Source organism: Balaenoptera physalus (assembly GCF_965194825.1).
Source record: "Balaenoptera physalus genome assembly, chromosome: 15".
NCBI lineage: Eukaryota > Metazoa > Chordata > Mammalia > Artiodactyla > Balaenopteridae > Balaenoptera > Balaenoptera physalus.
Genome location: NC_138894.1, coordinates 73736569 through 73757109, shown reverse-complemented (window position 1 = coordinate 73757109; position 20541 = coordinate 73736569). Strand labels below are relative to the sequence as shown.

General features: G+C 36.3%; 1 protein-coding gene across 8 annotated transcripts in view; it reads left to right on the top strand.

Moving 5' to 3' along the window:
• Positions 1-20541, top strand: part of LCLAT1 (lysocardiolipin acyltransferase 1) — a 261860-nt gene that overhangs the window by 140296 nt on the left and 101023 nt on the right. For 6 of the 8 annotated variants that reach the window (XM_082426157.1, XM_082426159.1, XM_082426160.1 and 3 more), the window contains one exon: positions 6225-6423. In XM_082426157.1, the coding sequence (XP_082282283.1) occupies positions 6225-6423 (199 nt within the window). The other 2 variants (XM_082426163.1, XM_082426162.1) reach the window with 2 other exon arrangements.

Here is a 20541-nt window from a genome sequence, read left to right as displayed (position 1 = left end):
TCCACAATTATATGTATGTTAGATTGCTTAGATTGTTACACAGGTCACCAAGTTCACTGACCCTCTCTTTTGCCATCTCTAATCTGTGTTTTGTTTACACAGTGGATTTCGATTTAAAATACTGTAAAGTTCTAGAACTTACATTGGGTTCTTTTATTGGTTTCACTACTTTCTTGAGATTCCTCAAGTTGTAATTATAATGACTATATTTTCCTGTAAGTCAACTGGGTAGTTAAGTGTGGTGCCATTTACTCTGTTAGGGCCCTCATCCTCTTCTTTTATTTTTCCTATAGGAAATACTTTGCATTGAATATTTGCATAATTCCTACATTATTAGTATGTATCCTCCTTATCTGTCAGGCAAAATTTCTTTCTCTTAATAGAAGGATGTTTTGTGTTGTAACTTGTGTTTATTGAAAAAGTTAGCAGCAGGATCCCTGTACACTCATTTATTTATTATTAACTTATTAACTCTTAAGTGTCTCCCATCCTAGCTTATGACCTCTGTCCTTGTGGAGATAATAGTTCTCTACCTAAACTGTCTTTCCTAGTTGTAGATTTACACAACTTGACTAGTTTCTTTTCTGGCTTTCATTTGATTGAAAGACTACTTCCTTTGTTAGAGGACAGAAGTTGACGTTCCAGGCCATGACTTTTTAGAGTTAGATTTTTAAATCATCTTTAAAGATAAGAAGCCCAGTGCTTTGTTGCAGCTGTCAAACATATGATTTAATAGAAAATATTCATTTTGTGGTATTGTTTTAATACCATTACTCATTTATTTATAAAGCATTTCTCCATGAAATATTTATATTAAGTGAAATAAGCATATTGTTCAGTTACATAAAATTAACCATCACAAGTACCTATTTCTAATAAGTCATCTACAAACTGTTAAATAATTCTATTTATAGTTATTATAAAATCAGAGACATTTTGTTTTGAAAGTTATAAATTTTCAAGTCATTTACATAACTTTAAGGTTTTTATTTCATCATCTGTACAATAAGGAAATTGGAGTAGATGATCTTTTGAGATCCATTCCAGAGTCAGCAATGTGTATCTGATTCTAAAGCAAACATTTAGAGGTAAATGATTTTTTTTTAATAACAGTCATATGTTGCTGCTACTTCGTTTTCTTTAATGTGATAAATATTCCACAGTGTATGATTTTTTGATTATAAATTACATGTTTTTGGCTGAATCTCTCTACCAAAACCTTAAGAGTTCTGAGGATTTTCTTGAGTTACTACATTGGTAGAAATCATTGCAATTGTTTATGCTTTCCAGGGTCTAATCAATCTAATTTCTTTGGAAACCCAATATAAGCAGACTGCTTATTCGTACAGGTATTAGACACAGACTTTTTGTTTCACTGTTGGCCTTCCCACTTTCTAGTCATTTGAACTTGGCTAAACTACTTAGCCTCTCTAAACTTCTCTTCCTTCATCTGTTTAAAAATAAATAAATAAATAAAGGAGTTCTAATACCGCCTACCACAGAGAGTTATTGTGATGACTAGATGAGATAATGAATATAGCCTTTCCAAAGTAAGTAGTAAATGTTTGCTACTATAAAAGTTTTAGGGGGTAGGCTAAACTACATTATCAAAGAAAGTTCAAAACATAGTGGCTGGAAAAAGACAGAACTTTATTCACCCTCAAGTCCAGGTTGACAGGTTAGCTTTGTTCCCTGATGTCACTCAAGGACATCGATTCCTTTCACCCAGCCTGGCATAATATCCTCTTCTATATGGTCAAGACTGTTCACTACCCCTTCTTTGCCCCACTCAGCAGGAAGTGGGGAGGGAAGGAAGTCCAGAGCAAGTTCTTTCCCTTTAGACCAGTGAATTACAAGTGGTACATAATCTCTCTTGCTCACCCCATTGGTGAGAACAGCTAAAAGCTGTAACAGAATCTGGGAAGTGTAGTCTTTTTTCTGACAGCCATGTACACAATTAAAATCTATTACTCTGGAAGAAATGGACAAATTAACTGGACAAAGTCTGCCATAGCTGCTCCTACTGCTGTTACTACTAGTACCAGTACTGTTACAGCAGAATTATGTCATGTATCTATTTACCTTCTACAGCTTCAATTACGTGTTCTAGGGTGGATATGGGGAGAGTGGAGAGATGAGACTGAATGTTTGAAATGTGAGTGGTCCGGTGGTGAATATGATTCTTGTGTTTGAAACAATATGCAAACCAATAATTTCATCTGAGGGTCAGTTGGAGAAATCTGGTCCAACATTCAGAAAAAACAGGCTGAGCTGGTCTTACTGATGTGTGCTGGTCTCTTGTAGGTACTTTCCTATGAAATATTCAAGGGTAATTTCAGCTATTCCTGACTTTTGCCTTATTGCCTGTCTTCAGACCTTATCATATAGGCAAGATTCAACCACCATTGTAGTGTTAAATTGGTATATATTTGCAAACACTTCTGTTACTCAACTTTTTAACTCACTGCCTTGCTCACCAGTAGTGGCATATCGAGCAGAGAGTCTTTCAGTTACAAATTTATAGAAGTTGAATCCCTTGTAGCAAGGTTATAGAAGGTTGATGTTCTAGTTTTGAGAAAGTGAACACCTCTGTTAAAAGAAATGGAAGAAAAACTGTCAGGGTGTCTTTTATAATCTTTTATTTCATACCTTCATAAGGTGCTAATGGAGTTTTTATTTTGAAGAAAATAGTACAACAGATCATTTTTTATTCAGAAGGAATTTAGCTTTCTCTCCCCATAGGTGTACTTTATTTTAAGCAATCCCAACCAGTTAAAAATCATTTTTCACTAAAAATAAATTAGGGTAAATGCATTTAGACTAATTATTGCTTCACAGAAATGGTCACAAATGATCTTTTCTTTTGTAAGCTTCTCCTGTTCATTAAAATGATTTCATTGGCAAGATTTTTCTTATCTATTTTTAACTGGCACATTTTCTGTTAAATGAGGTACCACAATAAAATCATTTAGAATTTTAGAGTTAGATGAGACTTAGAGGTCACCTAGTCTAACTTACCTGTGTGTCTGAGAATCCTTTCCTGAAGTCTGCAAAGTACTTCTAGTCTGCAATTCAGTCTCCCTTGGAACATTTTTGTAATGATGAGTACATGTCCTTGTTCATTTAATTTTTGGATGGTTCTGTTCAGCATAATCAATACTGTCAGGTCAAACTTTGCTTGTGCCCAGAGCAGTTTTTGCTTCTGAAAATTCTGAGTCTTTCCAACAGTGTTTGTTAGCTAATTACTGAGATTATTAGAACTACTTGGAGTTCTGTCCTTTCACCATAAATCATGTCGTAGGAATTCAGCAGTCATTTTCTAACTCCCCTAACTCCCCATCTAGGACATATGTCTCTTCCACAGCTTGCTGACTCCATTCCTGTCCTAGAACACAACAGGTGTTCAACAAACATAGATTACTGAATATAATTTCTGTCTAGACTGCTGCTCTTAAGAAAGGGGGTCTCAGTCTTTGATGAATGATTTGGGATTGATGAATGACTTGGGATTGCGCGTCCTTAAATAGCTAAGGATTTGAGGAGCCGGGCCTAAGCTGAGTCTCAAAAGCCAAAGCAGACTTGGAGATGAGGAACGTCATAGATCATTCTTACATCAGACTAAGTAAAGATCCACTGGAGTAATAAATAGGAACATGGGGCATGATGGCAAAACTGAGTCTCTGTGATCATGAGGGGACCCATTCATCTTTGTTTTCATACACACTTGGAGGTAGTAAATAGTGGTATATAAAAGATCCTCAGAAATTACTTCTGTATTTCTAATTCTAGGTGAGCTCTTTGACCAGTTAAAAGTCATGAGAATTATCACTCTTGGTTCAGTTTAAGACATAAAACATTATAAAAATTTATAAGATTAGTTTCTTACTGCTAAAACTGTTATCTTCTGTACTAGAAACAGAACAAATATGAGAATAGTGTCTTTTTTTCTTTTAAACAGTTTTTGATCTGGATTATTTGAATTCTGGAGTTCTTTATAGGCATTACAACTTTATTTCTGTAGTGTATTTGTTATTCTGCTTTTGTAGGAGCTGTAAATAATGTTGACTAGGTATGTCTTATCTGGTATTAAAAATGATTAATGTGAACTAGAGATCTAGGCTGCCCAGAAGATTATATATAACTTTCAGTCACATTCTGATAGAGTGCTGGATGGCAGGGAGGAGAATACTTCATGATATGCTCCTCTACAGTCTAGGATTTTTTATTTTGATATTTACTATGACGAAAGGCTAACGATTATTTTGGGATTCATAGGAAACATGTATTAGAAATTACACATGTAAGGTTAGAGTTGGTGTTTGGGAATTATAGGCTTAAGATTTTTAACTGTTTTCTATAGTACAACATACAATTAGTAGTCAGCTGCCTCTTTCTACCAGTGAAAGGAAGGGTTTCTTGCATTTCAGTTCTTTGCAAAATCTGAAAAATATATCATATTTGGAATGCAGAGTGGGGCTGATCTAAACTAACCTTGGATGGTGACTTCAGACATGTCATCTGGGCCAAGACATATAATTCAGTGATTCACTTTGGTAGTTGACAGCCCTTTACACTTGTAAGTGGAAAAATGGTTATTTTTTGCTGTGGGTCCAAGTCTAGAGGGCTCCTCCCCGATCCTCTCCATTCTGAATTCTCTTCTACATTGGAACTTAACTTCCCAGACTTTGGAGTGGGGGTGGAGATTATAACTATTTGAGTGGTTATGGACGCTTTTGAAAATTTGACGAAAACCGCAGGCATTTTGTAGCTACTTTAGCCCAAATGATCATGTTTTACATCTTAACCCTCTGACTCTGAAATACTGTGGACATAATAACAAACATATCTTTTTTTTAAAGCTAATATTCCTTTTAACCTGTTTTTTTCTTGGTCCTATTTGAGGTCCTATTGTTCTTTTGTATCATACTTTTTTTAAAAAAGGTCTTTTTGGAAATACACTGAAAAATTAATAAAACATAAAGGCACTTTAATAATTTTAAAGTGTAACTATCAGCCAAATCAAGAAGTAGGAAATTGTCAGCAAGCCACCTAGCTTCCCAGTCGCAACACCCTCCTATTTAGTAGAAGTAGCTACTGTCCTGACTTGTAAGATAGTTATTTCCTTGCTTTTCTTTTTAATTTTACCACTTGTATTTTTACCATCTGTATATTTATCTGTAGATATCTTAGTTACTGTCTGTTTCAGAAAGATTTATATGTGGACACTTAATGTATATATTCTTGTTTGGTTTTTTTCTCTCAACATCATGCTTGTATGTTGTCCATGTTGCTGTAGGTATCCGTGGTTCATTGGTTTTCATTGTTGTATCTTATTCCATTGCATAACTGTACCACAGTTTCTTTGCTATACTTTGATCAAAGTTTTCATAATATTGCCAGAGAACTTCCGATTTTCTTGTCTTTTATCTGCTGTGGACCAGTTTTCTCTCCATTAGTCAAATATTTATTAACTAGTAAATTTGTTACCTGTAAATTATTCAAAAATTTAAATGGGCATTGAAATCAGTAATCAGGGCTTCTTAATATGTTATGGTTCTTTCAAGAACTTCAGTCTGTAATTTATTTTCTTCTAAATATTTCATATATACTTTATGCCTGGCCATCAGAAAAGTTAATTAAGCAAATTTGGCAAATATTTGATCTTCTGTGTGCCAAGTACTATTGTAGGTACTGGGGCTGCAGCACTTTAGTAAATATACATTCTTTATATATTTAAAAAATAAACAGATACGTGTATTTGTTTAAAAAAAAATCTTAGTACAGAAAGGTATAAAATGAAAAATTTGACTCTCTGTTCCCTCAGTCTTATGTTCAGTATTAAATTTCTTGACTATTCTTTTTATTAAAAAATTTAAAAATCTTTTATATATCTTTCTTTAACCTGAAAAAATTACACAGTGGAAACTTTTTGTATGCCTTTTGTACTTTTTCTTTTTGTCTTAATAATCCATCTTGAAGATTTCAATGAAAGTTAGCATTTTTAAATTAGGGAACTGCCAGAAACTTAAATTAGTAGAACTGAAAATAGAAACAGTGCTGTCATGTTCTTCCAGATTAACTTCTTTTTCTTAATTTGTTATAGAAGCAAGAATAACATGCTTTTGACTTATTAGAAATCAGATTTATTTATAGGACATGATAAAATTTACCTATGGGAAATCATAACTTTAAATTGTTAAATATCTGTATTGTTTTTTCTGTAGGCATTGCTGGAGACCATGTTTGGTGTAAAAGTGATTATAACAGGTGATGCATTTGTTCCTGGAGAAAGAAGTGTCATTATCATGAATCATCGGACAAGAATGGACTGGATGTTCCTGTGGAATTGTCTGATGAGATATAGCTACCTCAGATTAGAGAAAATTTGCCTCAAAGCCACTCTCAAAAGTGTTCCAGGATTTGGTAGGTTATTCACAAATTATTATAAGTTGTTCATTTATTTTATATATGATGTACTCACTCTAAAACTACAGAATAACTTACTAAACTTCACTTAAGTATTAAAGCCATTTCCACTTTTTTCCCTCCCTAGCCAAAAACAATCACCAGTTTTTTTTTTTTTTCCTTAGGGGATAATAAATTATTTTAATCCTTTTTCGGAAACATCTTATGTTGAAAGAGAATAAACTATTCACAAGGAAGTAGATATGGTCCCAGAGCCAAAAATTTGAAGAATATGAATTAATAGTTCAGTAACTTTTTATTACATGTCATACTTGTGGTAATTTAGACCAGAAAGTGGTCTGTGCTGATAAGGTACTTGAAAGGAACTGATTCATTCACATTTATCTAATAATTGAATAGTAATTGAATAACCATTGGTTCCAAGCGTTATACCAGGTGCTGGTGTTTTCTGAACTTACCTAATCCATCACTTTTTTTTTTTTTTTTAAAGACTTTTCACTGTCCCTGTTGTATACTATAATATTAAAATTCCTAGAAATGTTTATTTTCCATAGTTAGGAAAGCAGCATGTTCACTGAGTGGTGGATAAGTAGGGATATTTCAACATTGCATGTTAAATCTTAATTGATCTCCACTCTGTAATGTGAAGTAGGGGTGAGGAACAGACTAAAAATATATTCAAACCAGTTATTCACATATGAGTGGATGAAGCACCCACTATACTCCCTGACAGCCTCATCCATTAAACCTGTACTTCTTTGGTTTCCTATGTAATATTTCTTACTTGAATTCTTTGCTCTCTAAACCATGTGCCTATCAGTGTACTGAAATTGTGTAGGATTTGTGAGGGCAAAGGGCAGGCATTGTCCTCAGGATAGACTAGTAAGAAGTACTGCATGTTTGTGTTTTAGTTGCCTTCATGCTAATAGTTTTATCTTTCTCTTTGTCACTTGAACAGTATTGTGGTCTCAGGATAGTCAGATTCCTTAAATGGCAACTGACTTTCCCTAGAGCAAACATCCCCATAGAACCAGCAGGAAGCTGCAAGGCATTTTATGACCTAGCCCCAGAATTCATATAGCATCACATCTACAGTACATTATTGGTGGAAGCCATCACTGTCCTCAAAGAGTCTAGGGGAGGGCGCATAGACTTCACCTCTTGATGGCAGAAATGTCAAAGATATTTTAGTATTTTAAAAAACTGCCACATTCCTAAGAAGACTGATCAAGAATGATAATGTCTTGTTTATCATTCCTGATTCTACATAAAATAAAGTAACAGAATATTAAGAACATTATGTGAATGAGCTTGAAAATATATATGAAATCAACAAATTACATTCAGAAAAATACAACTGACAAAATCTGATAATAATGAAAACAAATGAAAAATAAATTAAAACAGCTTCATGTCTAATAAAGAGATTGAATCCATAATTAAGAGCCTTCTTACAATGGTTTTTGGAGGACAATGGCAGCTGCCTGATCTTCCTCATCTTTAAAAAAACAAAAAACAAAAATCATCCAATCAACAAGCAGAGGAAGTAAAACCACATCACTCATCTCTTCAGCATGACCAGTAGACAAAGAAGGCATTTAGAAGGTTCTGGTATTAAGTAGAGAAAGTCTAAAAGAGTTCTTTCTACCCTCCCATCATTGCAAACCTGTGGGTTCTGAGAGTGGTAAGAGACTTTACTCTTAAGAGTAAAGAGAGTAGAGAGGCATGGAAAACTTAGAGGAAGCACAAACAAAAGCATCCCCAGAAAAATTAAAGTCTAATGCTAAATGCCAAAATACTGAACACAGGTCTGGACATAGTAGTTCACAGCACACGATACAAGGAAGTGATTGATTAGAAAGACAGTGGGACCTGAAGATGCCTCAGAGAAGTATTGCTTCTGAGGGAGAATCAGATATATAGAGAAGGGCTAGCTTCCCTTAGAAGTGTGGTAGTGAAGGAAAACAAGGAAATTAAAAATCCTGCAGGAATAAAAAGAGAAGCAAGAAATAACAGTCTTTGCTTACCCCACCCCCAAAATTATACAGCAAAACCCAATAACCATAAAAGCTTTTTAAATTCATAAAAGAAACTTTTAAGTGGAGGGCAGAACTGAAAAACCAAAAAGCCAAAAAATGTACACCATAACACAACAGTCCAAACTGAATGAATTATCATTAACTAAGCAATTGGGGATATTAAAAAAAAGATACTTTTGAGTGAGAAATACAATGAACAGTAATAGACAAGAAAACAAGGAGAAATATAAGTCAATTGAATTCAAGGAAAAAAAAGAACAAAAAGGCAAAATCATGTCAGAAATGAAGAGCGAATTATGAAATATCCAAGAGGAAAATAGAGTAAAATGAAAATAAAGAGCAATACAAGAAAACAGAAAATGCCTCAGCAGTGAAAAGCTGAAAGCATTTCCTCTAAGATGAAGAACAGGACAAGAATGTCTACTCTCAGCCACTTTTTTTTGTTGGCCTTGCCATGCAGCTCGTGGGATCTTAGTTCCCCGGCCAGGGATTGAACCTTGGCCACAGCAGTGAAAGCGCCAAGTCCTAACCCCTGGACCACCGTGGAATTCCCACACTCTTGCCACTTTTATTCAACATAGTCTTGGAAGTCCTAGCCACAGCAATCAGAGAAGAAAAAGAAATAAAAGAAATCCAGATTGGAAAAGTAGTAAAACTGTCGCTGTTTGCAGATGACATGGTACTATACGTAGAGAATCCTAAAGATGCTACCAGAATCAATAGTGTCAAAATGACTATTCTACCCAAGACAATCTACAGATTCAGTGCAATCCCTAGTAAATTATCAATGGCATTTTCCACAGAACTAGAACAAAAAATTTTTTTTAATTTGTATGGAAATACAAAAGACCTCGAATAGCCAGAGCAATCTTGAGAAAGAAAAACAGAGATGGAGGAACCACACTCCCTGACCCTAGATTATACTACAAAGCTACAGTCATCAAAACAGTATGGTACTGGCACAAAAACAGATATATACATCAATGGAACAGCATGGAAAGCCCAGAAATAAACCCACACATCTATGGTCAATTAATCTATGACAAAGGAGGCAAGACTATACAATGAAGAAAAGTCAGTTTCTTCAATAAGTGGTGCTGGTAAAACTGGACAACTACATGTAAAAGAATGAAACTAGAACATTCTCTAATGCCAGACACAAAAATAAACTCAAAATGAATCAAAGACCTAAATATAAGATGTGATACTATAAAACTCTTAGAGGAAAACATAGGAAGAACACTCTTTGACATAAAACACAGCAAGATCTTTTTCAATCCATCTGCTAGGGTAATGGAAATAAAAACAAAAATAAACTAATGGGACCTAATTAAACTCAAAAGCTTTTTCACAGCAGAGGAAACCATAAACGAAACAAAAAGACACCCCACAGCATGGGAGAAAATATTTGCAAACAATGCGACCGACAAGGGATTAATCTCCAAAATTTACAGACAGCTCATGCAGCTCAATATCCATAAACAAACAACCCAATCAAAAAATGGGAAGAAGACCTAAATAGATATTTCTCCAAAGAAGACATACACATGGCCAAGAGGCACATGAAAAGATGCCCAACATCACTAATTATTAGAGAAATGCAAATCAAAACTACAATGAGATATCACGTCACACCAATCAGAATGGCCATCATCAAAAAGTCTACAAACAATAAATGATGGAGAGGCTGTGGAGAAAAGGGAATCCTCCTGCACTGTTGGTGGGAATGTAAATTGGTACATCCACTATGGACAACAGTATGGAGGGTCCTTAAAACAGTAAAAATAGAACTACCATATCATCCAGCAATCCCACTCCTGGGCATATATCCAGAGAAAACCATATTCTGAAAAGATACAGGCACCTCAGTGTTCATAGTAGCCAAGACATGGAAGCAACCTAAATGTCCATTGACAGAGGAATGGATAAAGAAGATGTGGTACATATATACAATGGAATATTACTCAGCCATAAAAAAGAATGAAATAATGCCATTTGCAGCAACATGGATGGACCTAGAGAGTATCATTCTACGTGAAGTAAGTCAGACAGAGAAAGACAAATATCATATGATATCATTTACATGTAGAATCTTAAAAAATTATACAAATGAAGTTATTTACAGACCAGAAACAGACTTACAGATGTCGAAAACAAGGTTAGCAAAGGGGAAATGTGGGGGATGGGGAAGGATAAATCAGGAGCTTGTGATTAACACACACAAACTACTATATGTAAGATAGATAACCAACAAGGACCTACTGTATAGCACAGAGAACTATACTCAATATTTTATAATAACCTATAAGGGAAAAGAATCTGAAAAAGAATGAACATATGTATATGTATAACTGAATCACTTTGCTGCACACTTGAATCTAGCACAACATTGCAAATCAAGTATACTCCAACACAATTTTTAAAAAACCAAAAGAAAATAGAGAATGAAAAGGAGAAAAAAAGAAAAAAAATTGTCAGAGAGAAAGTAATTGAAATGGAACCTAGTTAGAGGAGTTCTAACATCTGTTTAATTGGAGCCTCTAAAAAAGACAGTCAAAACAATGTAACTTAAATATCACAAGGGTGATATTTAAAAGTACAACCCAAGAAGAATCTTGGGCGTAAAAGATGACTGAGAATTCCCTGGATGGCGCAGTGGTTAAGAATCCGCCTGCCAATGCAGGGGACATGGGTTTGAGCCCTGGTCCGGGAAGATCCCACATGCTGCAGAGCAACTAAGCCCTTGCACCACAACTACTGAGCCTGTGCACCACAACTACTGAAGCCCACCCACCTAGAGCCTGTGCTTCGCAACAGCCCACCGCAACGAGAAGCCCACTCGCCGCAACTAGAGAAAGCCTGTGCGCAGCAGCGAAGACCCAACACAGCCAAAAGTAAATAAATAAAAATAAATTTATTTTAAAAATAAATAAATAAAAAAATACAAGACAACTGGAGGACTTCCCTGGGTGCACAGTGGTTAAGAATCTGCCTGCCACTGCAGGGGACACGAGTTCGATCCCTGGTCTGGGAAGATCCCACATGCCGTGGAGCAACTAAGCCTATGAGCAACAGCTAGTGAGCCTGCGCTCTAGAGCCCGCAGCCACAACTCCTAAAACTGCATGCTACAACTACTGAAGCCCACATGCCTAGAGCCCATGCTCCACAACAAGAGAAGCCACTGAAATGAGAAGCCCGTGCACTGCAACAGAGTAGCCTCCACTTGCTGCAACTAGAAAAAGCCTGCATGCATCAACAAAGACCCAACACAGCCAAAAATAAATGAATAAATAAATTTATTTTTAAAAAAATAGTTCATAAAAAAAAAAGATGACTGGAAAGGCAGTTCCAACATGATAGTATGAGGAGCTCTGTAGACCCACTTCCCAGTAAAACTGGTGAAAATTCTGAAGTAAGAGTCATTTAAAATCTCCAGAAATGGTCTGAAGGACACACAGCAAATGAAGAAACATTTATTCAAGAAAATTTATACCAAGACTCGTCAAGAACAATGAGAATCTGTGGTATTTGAAACAAGACACACTTGTTTCCTCCCACCTCCCTGTTCAGCCAGACAGAAACTGCTCCAGACTAGTGCAGCCAGGAACACAGGGCGACCCACAATCAGGAGGAATCTGACAACTCTGAGCATCTCCCTCAGGAGTGGAGGTTTTGAATCCCACATCTAGCACCCCAACTTCTCAGGAGTGGAGGTTTTGAATCCCACATCTAGCACCCCAACTTTTAACACCTGCACCTGAGAGATGAGCCTTCAAAACATCTAGCTTTGAAAGCCAGTGGAGACCCATAGGATACAGCAAACTGAGAAATAGTTTTTAAAGGGCCCTGCACACTTATGTGGCTATACTCCAGGACCCAGTGCAGAGGCAGCTGAATGAAAAGCCCCCAGTCTTTCTGTGAAAGACGGCTGTTTGCTTATGTTCCTTGCTGTGGCCGGAGGGGCAGGCTTCTAATTAAACACACATCTAAGGGTAGACTGTAATCTAGAGACCTTGGGGGTGGGGATATCACTCTCCCTCTGGCCCACCTTTGGTCACCAGTGTCTCCGAGAAAGGAGCTTGTATACTTGTCTGGCACTCTGACTTTTGTGGCTGTCACCCAGAAAACACATCCCTTGATAACCTGGCTCTTGTAGCCAGTGGGCTTGTGTTTGGGGGGAGGGGGGAGGTCAATGGGACAGTAGCAAATAAAGAAACAATTCTTAGAGCCAACCATTACTCTAGAGCTTATTTAGCATGGAGGGAGCGGACAAAAGAACCCATCTCCAAGTCTTCTCCTGAAAGAACTATATTTGCATACTTTAAAAGCTGCTGCCTGAGGGTTTGACTTCCAATTGGCCTGAATCAGGGTGCTGAGATCCTCCCCCCACATTGGCATATCCATCCTCAACTACTGGGAGCCACTAAAAATAAAGTAGGCTGCTTGGACAAACAAAATGTCTCTTAAATCACAAAGGTTTAAGAGACAACCAAGAACTAGAGCAGGGTTGAATGATAAGGTTCATCTCCTATAGGAGGACACTCCTACAAGCCTGGGAGAGGTGGGTATTATATCTAATGCATAGAAACCAACACAGAGAGTCAAGGGAAATTAAGAAACAGAGGAATATATTCCAAATTACAGAACAAGATAAAACTTTAGGAAAAGATGTTAATGAACTGGAGACGAGTAATTAACCTGGTGGTAAAGAGGTCAAAATTACAGTCCTAAAGATGCTCATTGGGCTCAGGAGAAGAATGCATGAGAAGTTTAACAAAGAGATAGAAAATATAAGAAAGAAGTCACAGAGCTGAAGAATACAATAACTGAACTGAAAACAGAGGGTTTAACAGTTTAAGCAGTAGAAAGGGTCAGTGAACTTGAAGACAGGGCAGTAGAACATAACCAATCAAAGCAGCAACATAAAAAATGGAAAACATTGACAATAACTTAAGGGAATTATGGGACAACATCAAGTGGTCCTGCATTTACATTATAGAGGTCCCAGAAGAAGAGAAAAGGGGGCAAAAACTTATTTGAAGACACAATGGCCAAAAAGTACCTCAGCCTGGGGAAGGAAACAGATATCCAGATCCAGGAAGCCCAGAGAATTCCAAATAAGATGAACTTAAAGAGCCTCACACCAAGACACATAATTAACTCATTATTGATGGGGTATTTTTGCAAAAATTAATGCCTGTGGCCAGTGATTTCTATTTTGGTCAGCCAAAAATTGTTATTTCACTAACACTTTGTGGGTTATTACATTCAGTAGTTACAACTGACACACCTGTAAAGTCTTCTAATTTTCATGAAATGTTGTCTTCAATCCACTCTAGTATAGAAGCAAAGGAGAATTCTCTAGCACTGAGTTTCATTTTCACTTTCTGTATCAGAATCAATCACTAAGGTTTTTTGTCTTTTTGTTGGTCTAATATTCACATCGTCTGAATCAGAACTATATTCTGAAGAACTATCTTCTGAGACACTAGTATATATGTCACTCAGACAATCAAAGAAAGTATCTGCATAGAATTCACTGAAAAATTCTTCTTCACTCAGAATTTTGCAATACATCATTTTTGAAAATTTTACGTTTATAATATACACAAGGTTGGAACAAAGACCTAACGGAGAAAAATGTGAATGATACTGACAATCACAAGTTGTATAATGAACCCTTGATCAATTTTAAGCTCTAACAACTTTGCACAGTGATGTTAATTGTATCACTCTCTAAAAACGTACTGATATGTCTCCTTTCAGTAACATTCAGGTAACAAAAGATGTATTATTATGTCTCCAGTCAATAATGTGTTAAAGTGTCAAAATTTAAAGATATGAAGAGCATTTTCAAAGCAGCAAGAGGAAAACAACTTGTTACATACAAGGGAACCCCCATAAGATTATCAGCATATTTTTCAGAAGAACCTTTGCAGACCAGACGGGAGTAGCATGCTATATTCAAAGTGCTGAAAGAAAAAAACTGCCAGTCAAGAAAACTGTATCTGGCAAAGTTGTCCTTCAGAAATGAAGGAGAGATAGAGAGGTTTGTGGACAAGCAAAAGCTCAAGGAGTCCATCTCCTCTAGAATGGCCTTACAAAGAAATGTTAAAGGGACTTCTTTAAGCTGAAAAGAAAAAGTGCTAATTAGAACTGGGAAACATGAATGTATAAATATCCTTGGTAAATATAAATATATAGTAAAATTCAGAATAATGTTGTAAAGGTTGTGGGTTAATCACTTCTAAAGCTAGAATAAAGTTTAAAAGACAAAAGTATTAAAAATAACTATAGCTACAATAATTTTTAAGGGATACAGAAGATAAAAAGATGTAAATTGTGACCTCAAAAACATAACATGGTAGGGGAGTAGTAAAAATGTACAGCCTTAGAATGTGTCTCAACTTAAGTTGTTATCAACTTAAAACAACTGTTACACGTTATTTTATGTCTCATGGTAACCACAAAGGAAAAAACTGTAGCGGATGCACAAATGATAGAGAAAAAGGAATCTAAGCCCACCACTACAGAAAATCACAAAGGAAGAGAGCAAGAGAGGAAGAAAGGAACAAAGGAATTACAAAGCAGCCACAAAACAATTAGCCAAATGGCAGTAAGTACATAGCTATCAGTAATTTCTTTAAATGTAAATGGATTAAATTCTTCAATCAGAAGACAAAAGTGGCTGATGGATTAAAAAAAACCAAGACCTATCTTTATGGTGTCTATAAGAGACCTACCTCAGGTCTAAGGACACACACAGACTGAAAGTGAAGGGATGGAAAAAGATATTCCATGCAAATGGAAACCAAAAGAAAGCTGAGTTAGCTGTATTTCATATCAGACAAAATAGACTTTAAGACAAAGTCTGTGATAAAAGACAAAGAAGGTCATTATATAATGATGAAGGGGTCAATCAAACAAGAGTATATAACATATGTAAACATTTATGCACCTAACAAAGGAGCACCTCAATACATAAACAAATGTTAACAAACCTAAAGGGAGAATAGCAATTCAGTAATAGTAGAGGACTTTAATATCCCATTTTCATCAATGGATGATCATCCAGACAGAAAATCAATAAGGAAACATTGGCCTTAAGTCCAGTTGGTCTGACATATAGTTTAATAGACGTATATAGAACATTGTATCCCAAAGCAACAAAATGCACATTTTTCTCAGGTTCACATGGAATATTCTCCAGGATAGATCATATGTTAGGCCTCAAAACAAGTTTTATTACATTTAAGAAGGTTGAAATCATGTCAAGGAATCTTTTCTGATCATAATGTTATGAAACTAGAAATCAGTTACAAGAAAAAAAAAATCTGGAAAACTCAAGTATGTGGAGATTAAATAACATACTACTGAACAACCAGTGGGTCAAAGAAGAAATCAAAAGAGAAATCAAAAAATACCTTGAAACAAATGGAAATAGAAATACAACACACCAAAACTTATGGGATGCAGCGGAAGTAATTCTAAGAGGGGACTTCAATAAACAGCCTCTCTTTATACCTCAAGGAACTAGAAAAAGAAGACTAAATAAGGCCCTAAGTTAGAAGGAAGGAAATAACAAAAGTTAGAAGGAAAGAAATAAATGAAAGAGAAACTAAAAAGACAATAGGAAAGATCAGTGAAACTAAGTTGGTTTTTTGACGAGATAAAGGAAACTGATGACGCTTTAGTTAGATTCACCAAGAAAAAAAGAGGACACAGATAAATAAAGCAGAAGTAAAAGGGTAGATGTACAACTGATACCACAGAAATATGAAGAATCATGGGAGATTGCTATGAACAATTATATGCCAGTAAATTGGACAACCTGAAAGAAATGGATAAATTCCTAGAAACATATGACCTAGGAATCATGAAGAAATAGAAAGTCTGAACAGACCCATTACTAGTAAGGAGACTGAATCAGTAATCATAAAACCCCCAACAAACAAAAGTCCAGAACCAGATGGCTTCAGTGGTGAATTTTACCCAGCATTTAAAGAACTAATACTAATCCTTCTCAATCTCTTCCAAAAAATAGAAGATGGGACTTCCCTGGTAATCCAGTGGTTAAGACTCTGTGTTTCCAATGCAGGGGGCACAGGTTCGATCCCTGGTCGGGGAACTAAGATCCCACATGCCACACGGTGCGGCCAAGAAAAGAAGAAGGAAACAAAAAATAGAAGAGGAGGGAACACTTCGAAAGTCCTTTTATGAGGCCAGCATTACCCCGATACCAAAACCAAACAAAGATGCCACAAGAAAAGAAAATTAGAGGTCAGTATCCCTGATGAACATAGATGTAAAAATCCTCAACAAAATATTAGCAAACCAAATTCAGCAGTACACTAAAAAGATAATACACCATGATCAAGTGGGATTTATCCTAGGGATGCAAAAATTGTTCAACATCTGCAAGTCATTCAATGAGATATACTGCATTGACAAAAGGAAGGATAAAAATTGTCTGATCATCTCCATAGATGCAACAACAACACAGCATTTGACAAAACTTAACATCCATTGATATTAAAACTTCCAGCAAGGTGGGTATGAAGGGAATGTATTTCAATATATTAAAGGCCATATATGAGAGGCCCACAGCTAACATCAGACTTAATGGTGATGGAAAGCTGAAAGCTTCTTTTCTAAGTTCAGGAATAAGACAAGGATGCCCATGCGCTCCACTCTTATTCAACATTATATTGGAAGTTCTAGCCAGAGCAATTAGGCAAAATTAGATAGATTACAGACATAGCATCCAAATTGGAAAAAAAGAAGTAAAACCATCACTATTTGCAAATGACGTGATATTATATAGAAAACTATGAAGACTCCAGCAAAAAACTGTTAGAACTAATAAATGAATTCAGTGAGGTTGCACAATATAAAATTAATATACAAAAACCTGTTGTGTTGCTATATACTAATAACAAACTAATCAGAAAGAGGAATTAAGAAAACAATCCCATTTACAATGGCACCAGAGAATAAAATAGGAATAAAGGAGGTGAAATACTTGTACCCTGAAAATTATACAGTACCAATGAAAGAAGCTGAAGTAGACAAATAAGATATTTGTGCTCATATCTGAAAGGAAAGATATTCTGTGCTCATGGATTGGAAGAATTAGTATTGTTTAAAAGTCCATACTGTCCAAAGCAATCTACAGATCCAGTGCTATCCCTATCAAAATTCCAATGGCATTTTTTGATAGAAATAGAACAAACAGTCCTAAAATTTGTATGAAACCACAAAGACTCAGAATAGCCAAAGCAGTCTGGAGAAAGAAGAACAAAGCTAGAGATATAATGCTCCCTGATTTCAGACTAGTTACAAAACTGTAGTAATCAGAACAGTATGGCATTGGCATAAAAACAGACACATAGATCAGTACAAAGGAATACAGAGCCCAGAAATAAACCCACACATATATGGTCAATTAATTTTTGACAAAAGAGCCAAGAGTATACAATAAAGAAGGGATAGTCTTTTCAACAAATGGTGTTTGTTGTGAAAACTGGACTACTATATTGCACTGTACACAAAAATTAACTAAAAATGGATTAATGACCTGAACATAAGACCTGAAACCTTAAAAATCCTAGAAGAAAAAATAGGTGGCAATCTCCTTGACATTGGTCCTGGTGATGATTTTTTGGATTTGGTACCAAAAGCAAAGGAAACAAAAGCAAAGATAAGTGGTACTATATCAAACTGAAAATCTTCTGCACAACAGAGGAAACCGTCAACAAGATGAAAAGGCAACCTATGGAATGGGAGAAAATATTTGCAAATCATATATCTGACAAAGGGTTAATATCCAAAATATATGAAGAACTCAAACAACTCAACAGCAAAATAACAATCCAATTAAAAAATGGTCAGAGGAGATCAATGGACATTTTTCCAAAGGTGACATACAAATGGCCAACAGGTGCATGAAAAGGTGCTCAACAGCACTAATCATCAGGAAAATGCAAATCAAAACTATGAGATACAACATCACACCTGGTAGAATGGCTACTGTCAAAAAGCTGAGCAATAACAACTGTTGGTGAGGCTATAGAGAAAAGGGAACCCTTGTGCATTGTTGGTAGGAATGTACATTGGTATAGCCGCTATGGAAAACAGTATGGAGGTTCCCCCAAAATTAAAAATAGAACTACCATATGATCTGGTAATTCTACTTCTGGGTATTTATTGGCAGAAAACAAAAGCACTAACTTGAAAGGATATCTGCACCCCCATGTTCATTGCAGCATTATTTACAATAACCAAGACATGGAAACAACTTGTGTCCATTGGTAGATGAATGGATAAAGAAAATGGTAAATATAGACAGTGGAATATTAACTCAGCTATAAAAAAGGATATCCCATCATTTATATCACCTGGATGGACTTCGAGGGCATCATGCTAAGTGAGAAGTCAGATAGAGGAAAACAAATACCACATGCTTTCACTTATTTGTGGAGTCTCCCAAAATAAAAAAACCAATAAAATAAGATAAAATAAAATTCCCCAAAAACCCAACTGAATAGATACAGAGAGGCCAGGATTTGGGGGTGGGCAAAATGGGTGAAGTTGCTCAGAAGGCACAAAATTCCAGTCATTAAATAAGTTATGCAGATGTAATGTACAGCATGGTGACTATAGTTAATACTCTATTGTATATTTGAAAGTTGCTGAGAGTAGATGTTAAAAGTTCTGATAAGAAGAATATTTGTAACTATGTGGTGATAGACATTAACTTAGACATACTGTGGTCATTTCGTGACATGTACATATATGGAATCATTTTGTTGTACACCTAAAACTAATGTAATGTTATGCATCAGTTACATCTCAATTTAAAAAAGAAGTAGTACAGTTTTATTGGGTGGTGTGAGGATTAAATTAAATGCCAGTAGAGTGTTATTTGCTGCTGCCTGTTACTTCTGTAGTTCCCTTTGGGACATCCACCCTCCCACCTTTTGCCTTACAGAGATCCATATTAGACCTCTGGTTTTTCTGGTGTCTCACAGACCCATGTTCTCTTTCCCTGACCACCTAATCTTTACTTCCTCCTACTCTGCAATGGTATACTCATTTTTTTTTAATAAATTTATATATTTTTATTTATGTATTTTTGGCTGTGTTGGGTCTTTGTTGCTGCGCGCGGTCTTTCTCTAGTTGCAGTAAGCAGGGGCTACTCTTCGTTGCAGTGCGCAGGCTTCTCACTGCGGTGGCTTCTCTTGTTGCGGAGCACAGGTGTTAGGCGCGCGGGCTTCAGTAGTTGTGGCTCGCGGGCTCTAGAGTGCAGGCTTAGTAGTTGTGGCGCACAGGCTTAGTTGCTCCACGGCATGTGGGATCTTCCCAGACCAGGGCTCGAACCCGTGTCCCCTGCATTGGCAGGCAGATTCTTATCCACTGCGCCACCAGGGAAGCCCCTATACTCTTTTTTTTTTTTTTAATTAATTTATTTTTGGCTGTGTTGGGTCTTCGTTTCTGTGTGAGGGCTTTCTCTAGTTGCGGTGAGCGGGGGCCACTCTTCATCACGGTGCGCGGGCCTCTCACTGTCGCGGCCTCTCTTGTTGTGGAGCACAGGCTCCAGACGTGCAGGCTCAGTAGTTGTGGCTCACAGGCCCAGTTGCTCTGCGGCATGTGGGATCTTCCCAGACCAGGGCTCGAACCCGTGTCCCCTGCATTGGCAGGCAGATTCTCAACCACTGCGCCACCAGGGAAGCCCTATACTCATTTTTAACATTGTTAAACTGTCTTCTCTCTTGTTTGAGTTTCTGTGTAAGTATTTCATTCTTAGCTTTCCCATTTTCTTTTCCCAAAAGATATAAGCTCCTTACGGTGTCTCTCACCATTGTAGGCTCTTAAAGTATTTGTAGACTTGACAGGATTTCATAAAAATGCAAACCATTAATGAGAACAGATTTTGGATTGAAGAAAAAACCGATTTTAGAATCTTTAAAGTGAATAAGTGCAAAGTAAATTAAGCAAGGCAAAAGTGTAGGCAGGAAAAATAAAACAGAATGTGTTTGCAAATGGAATATTAATGTTGGAGTTTGCAGGGGAAAA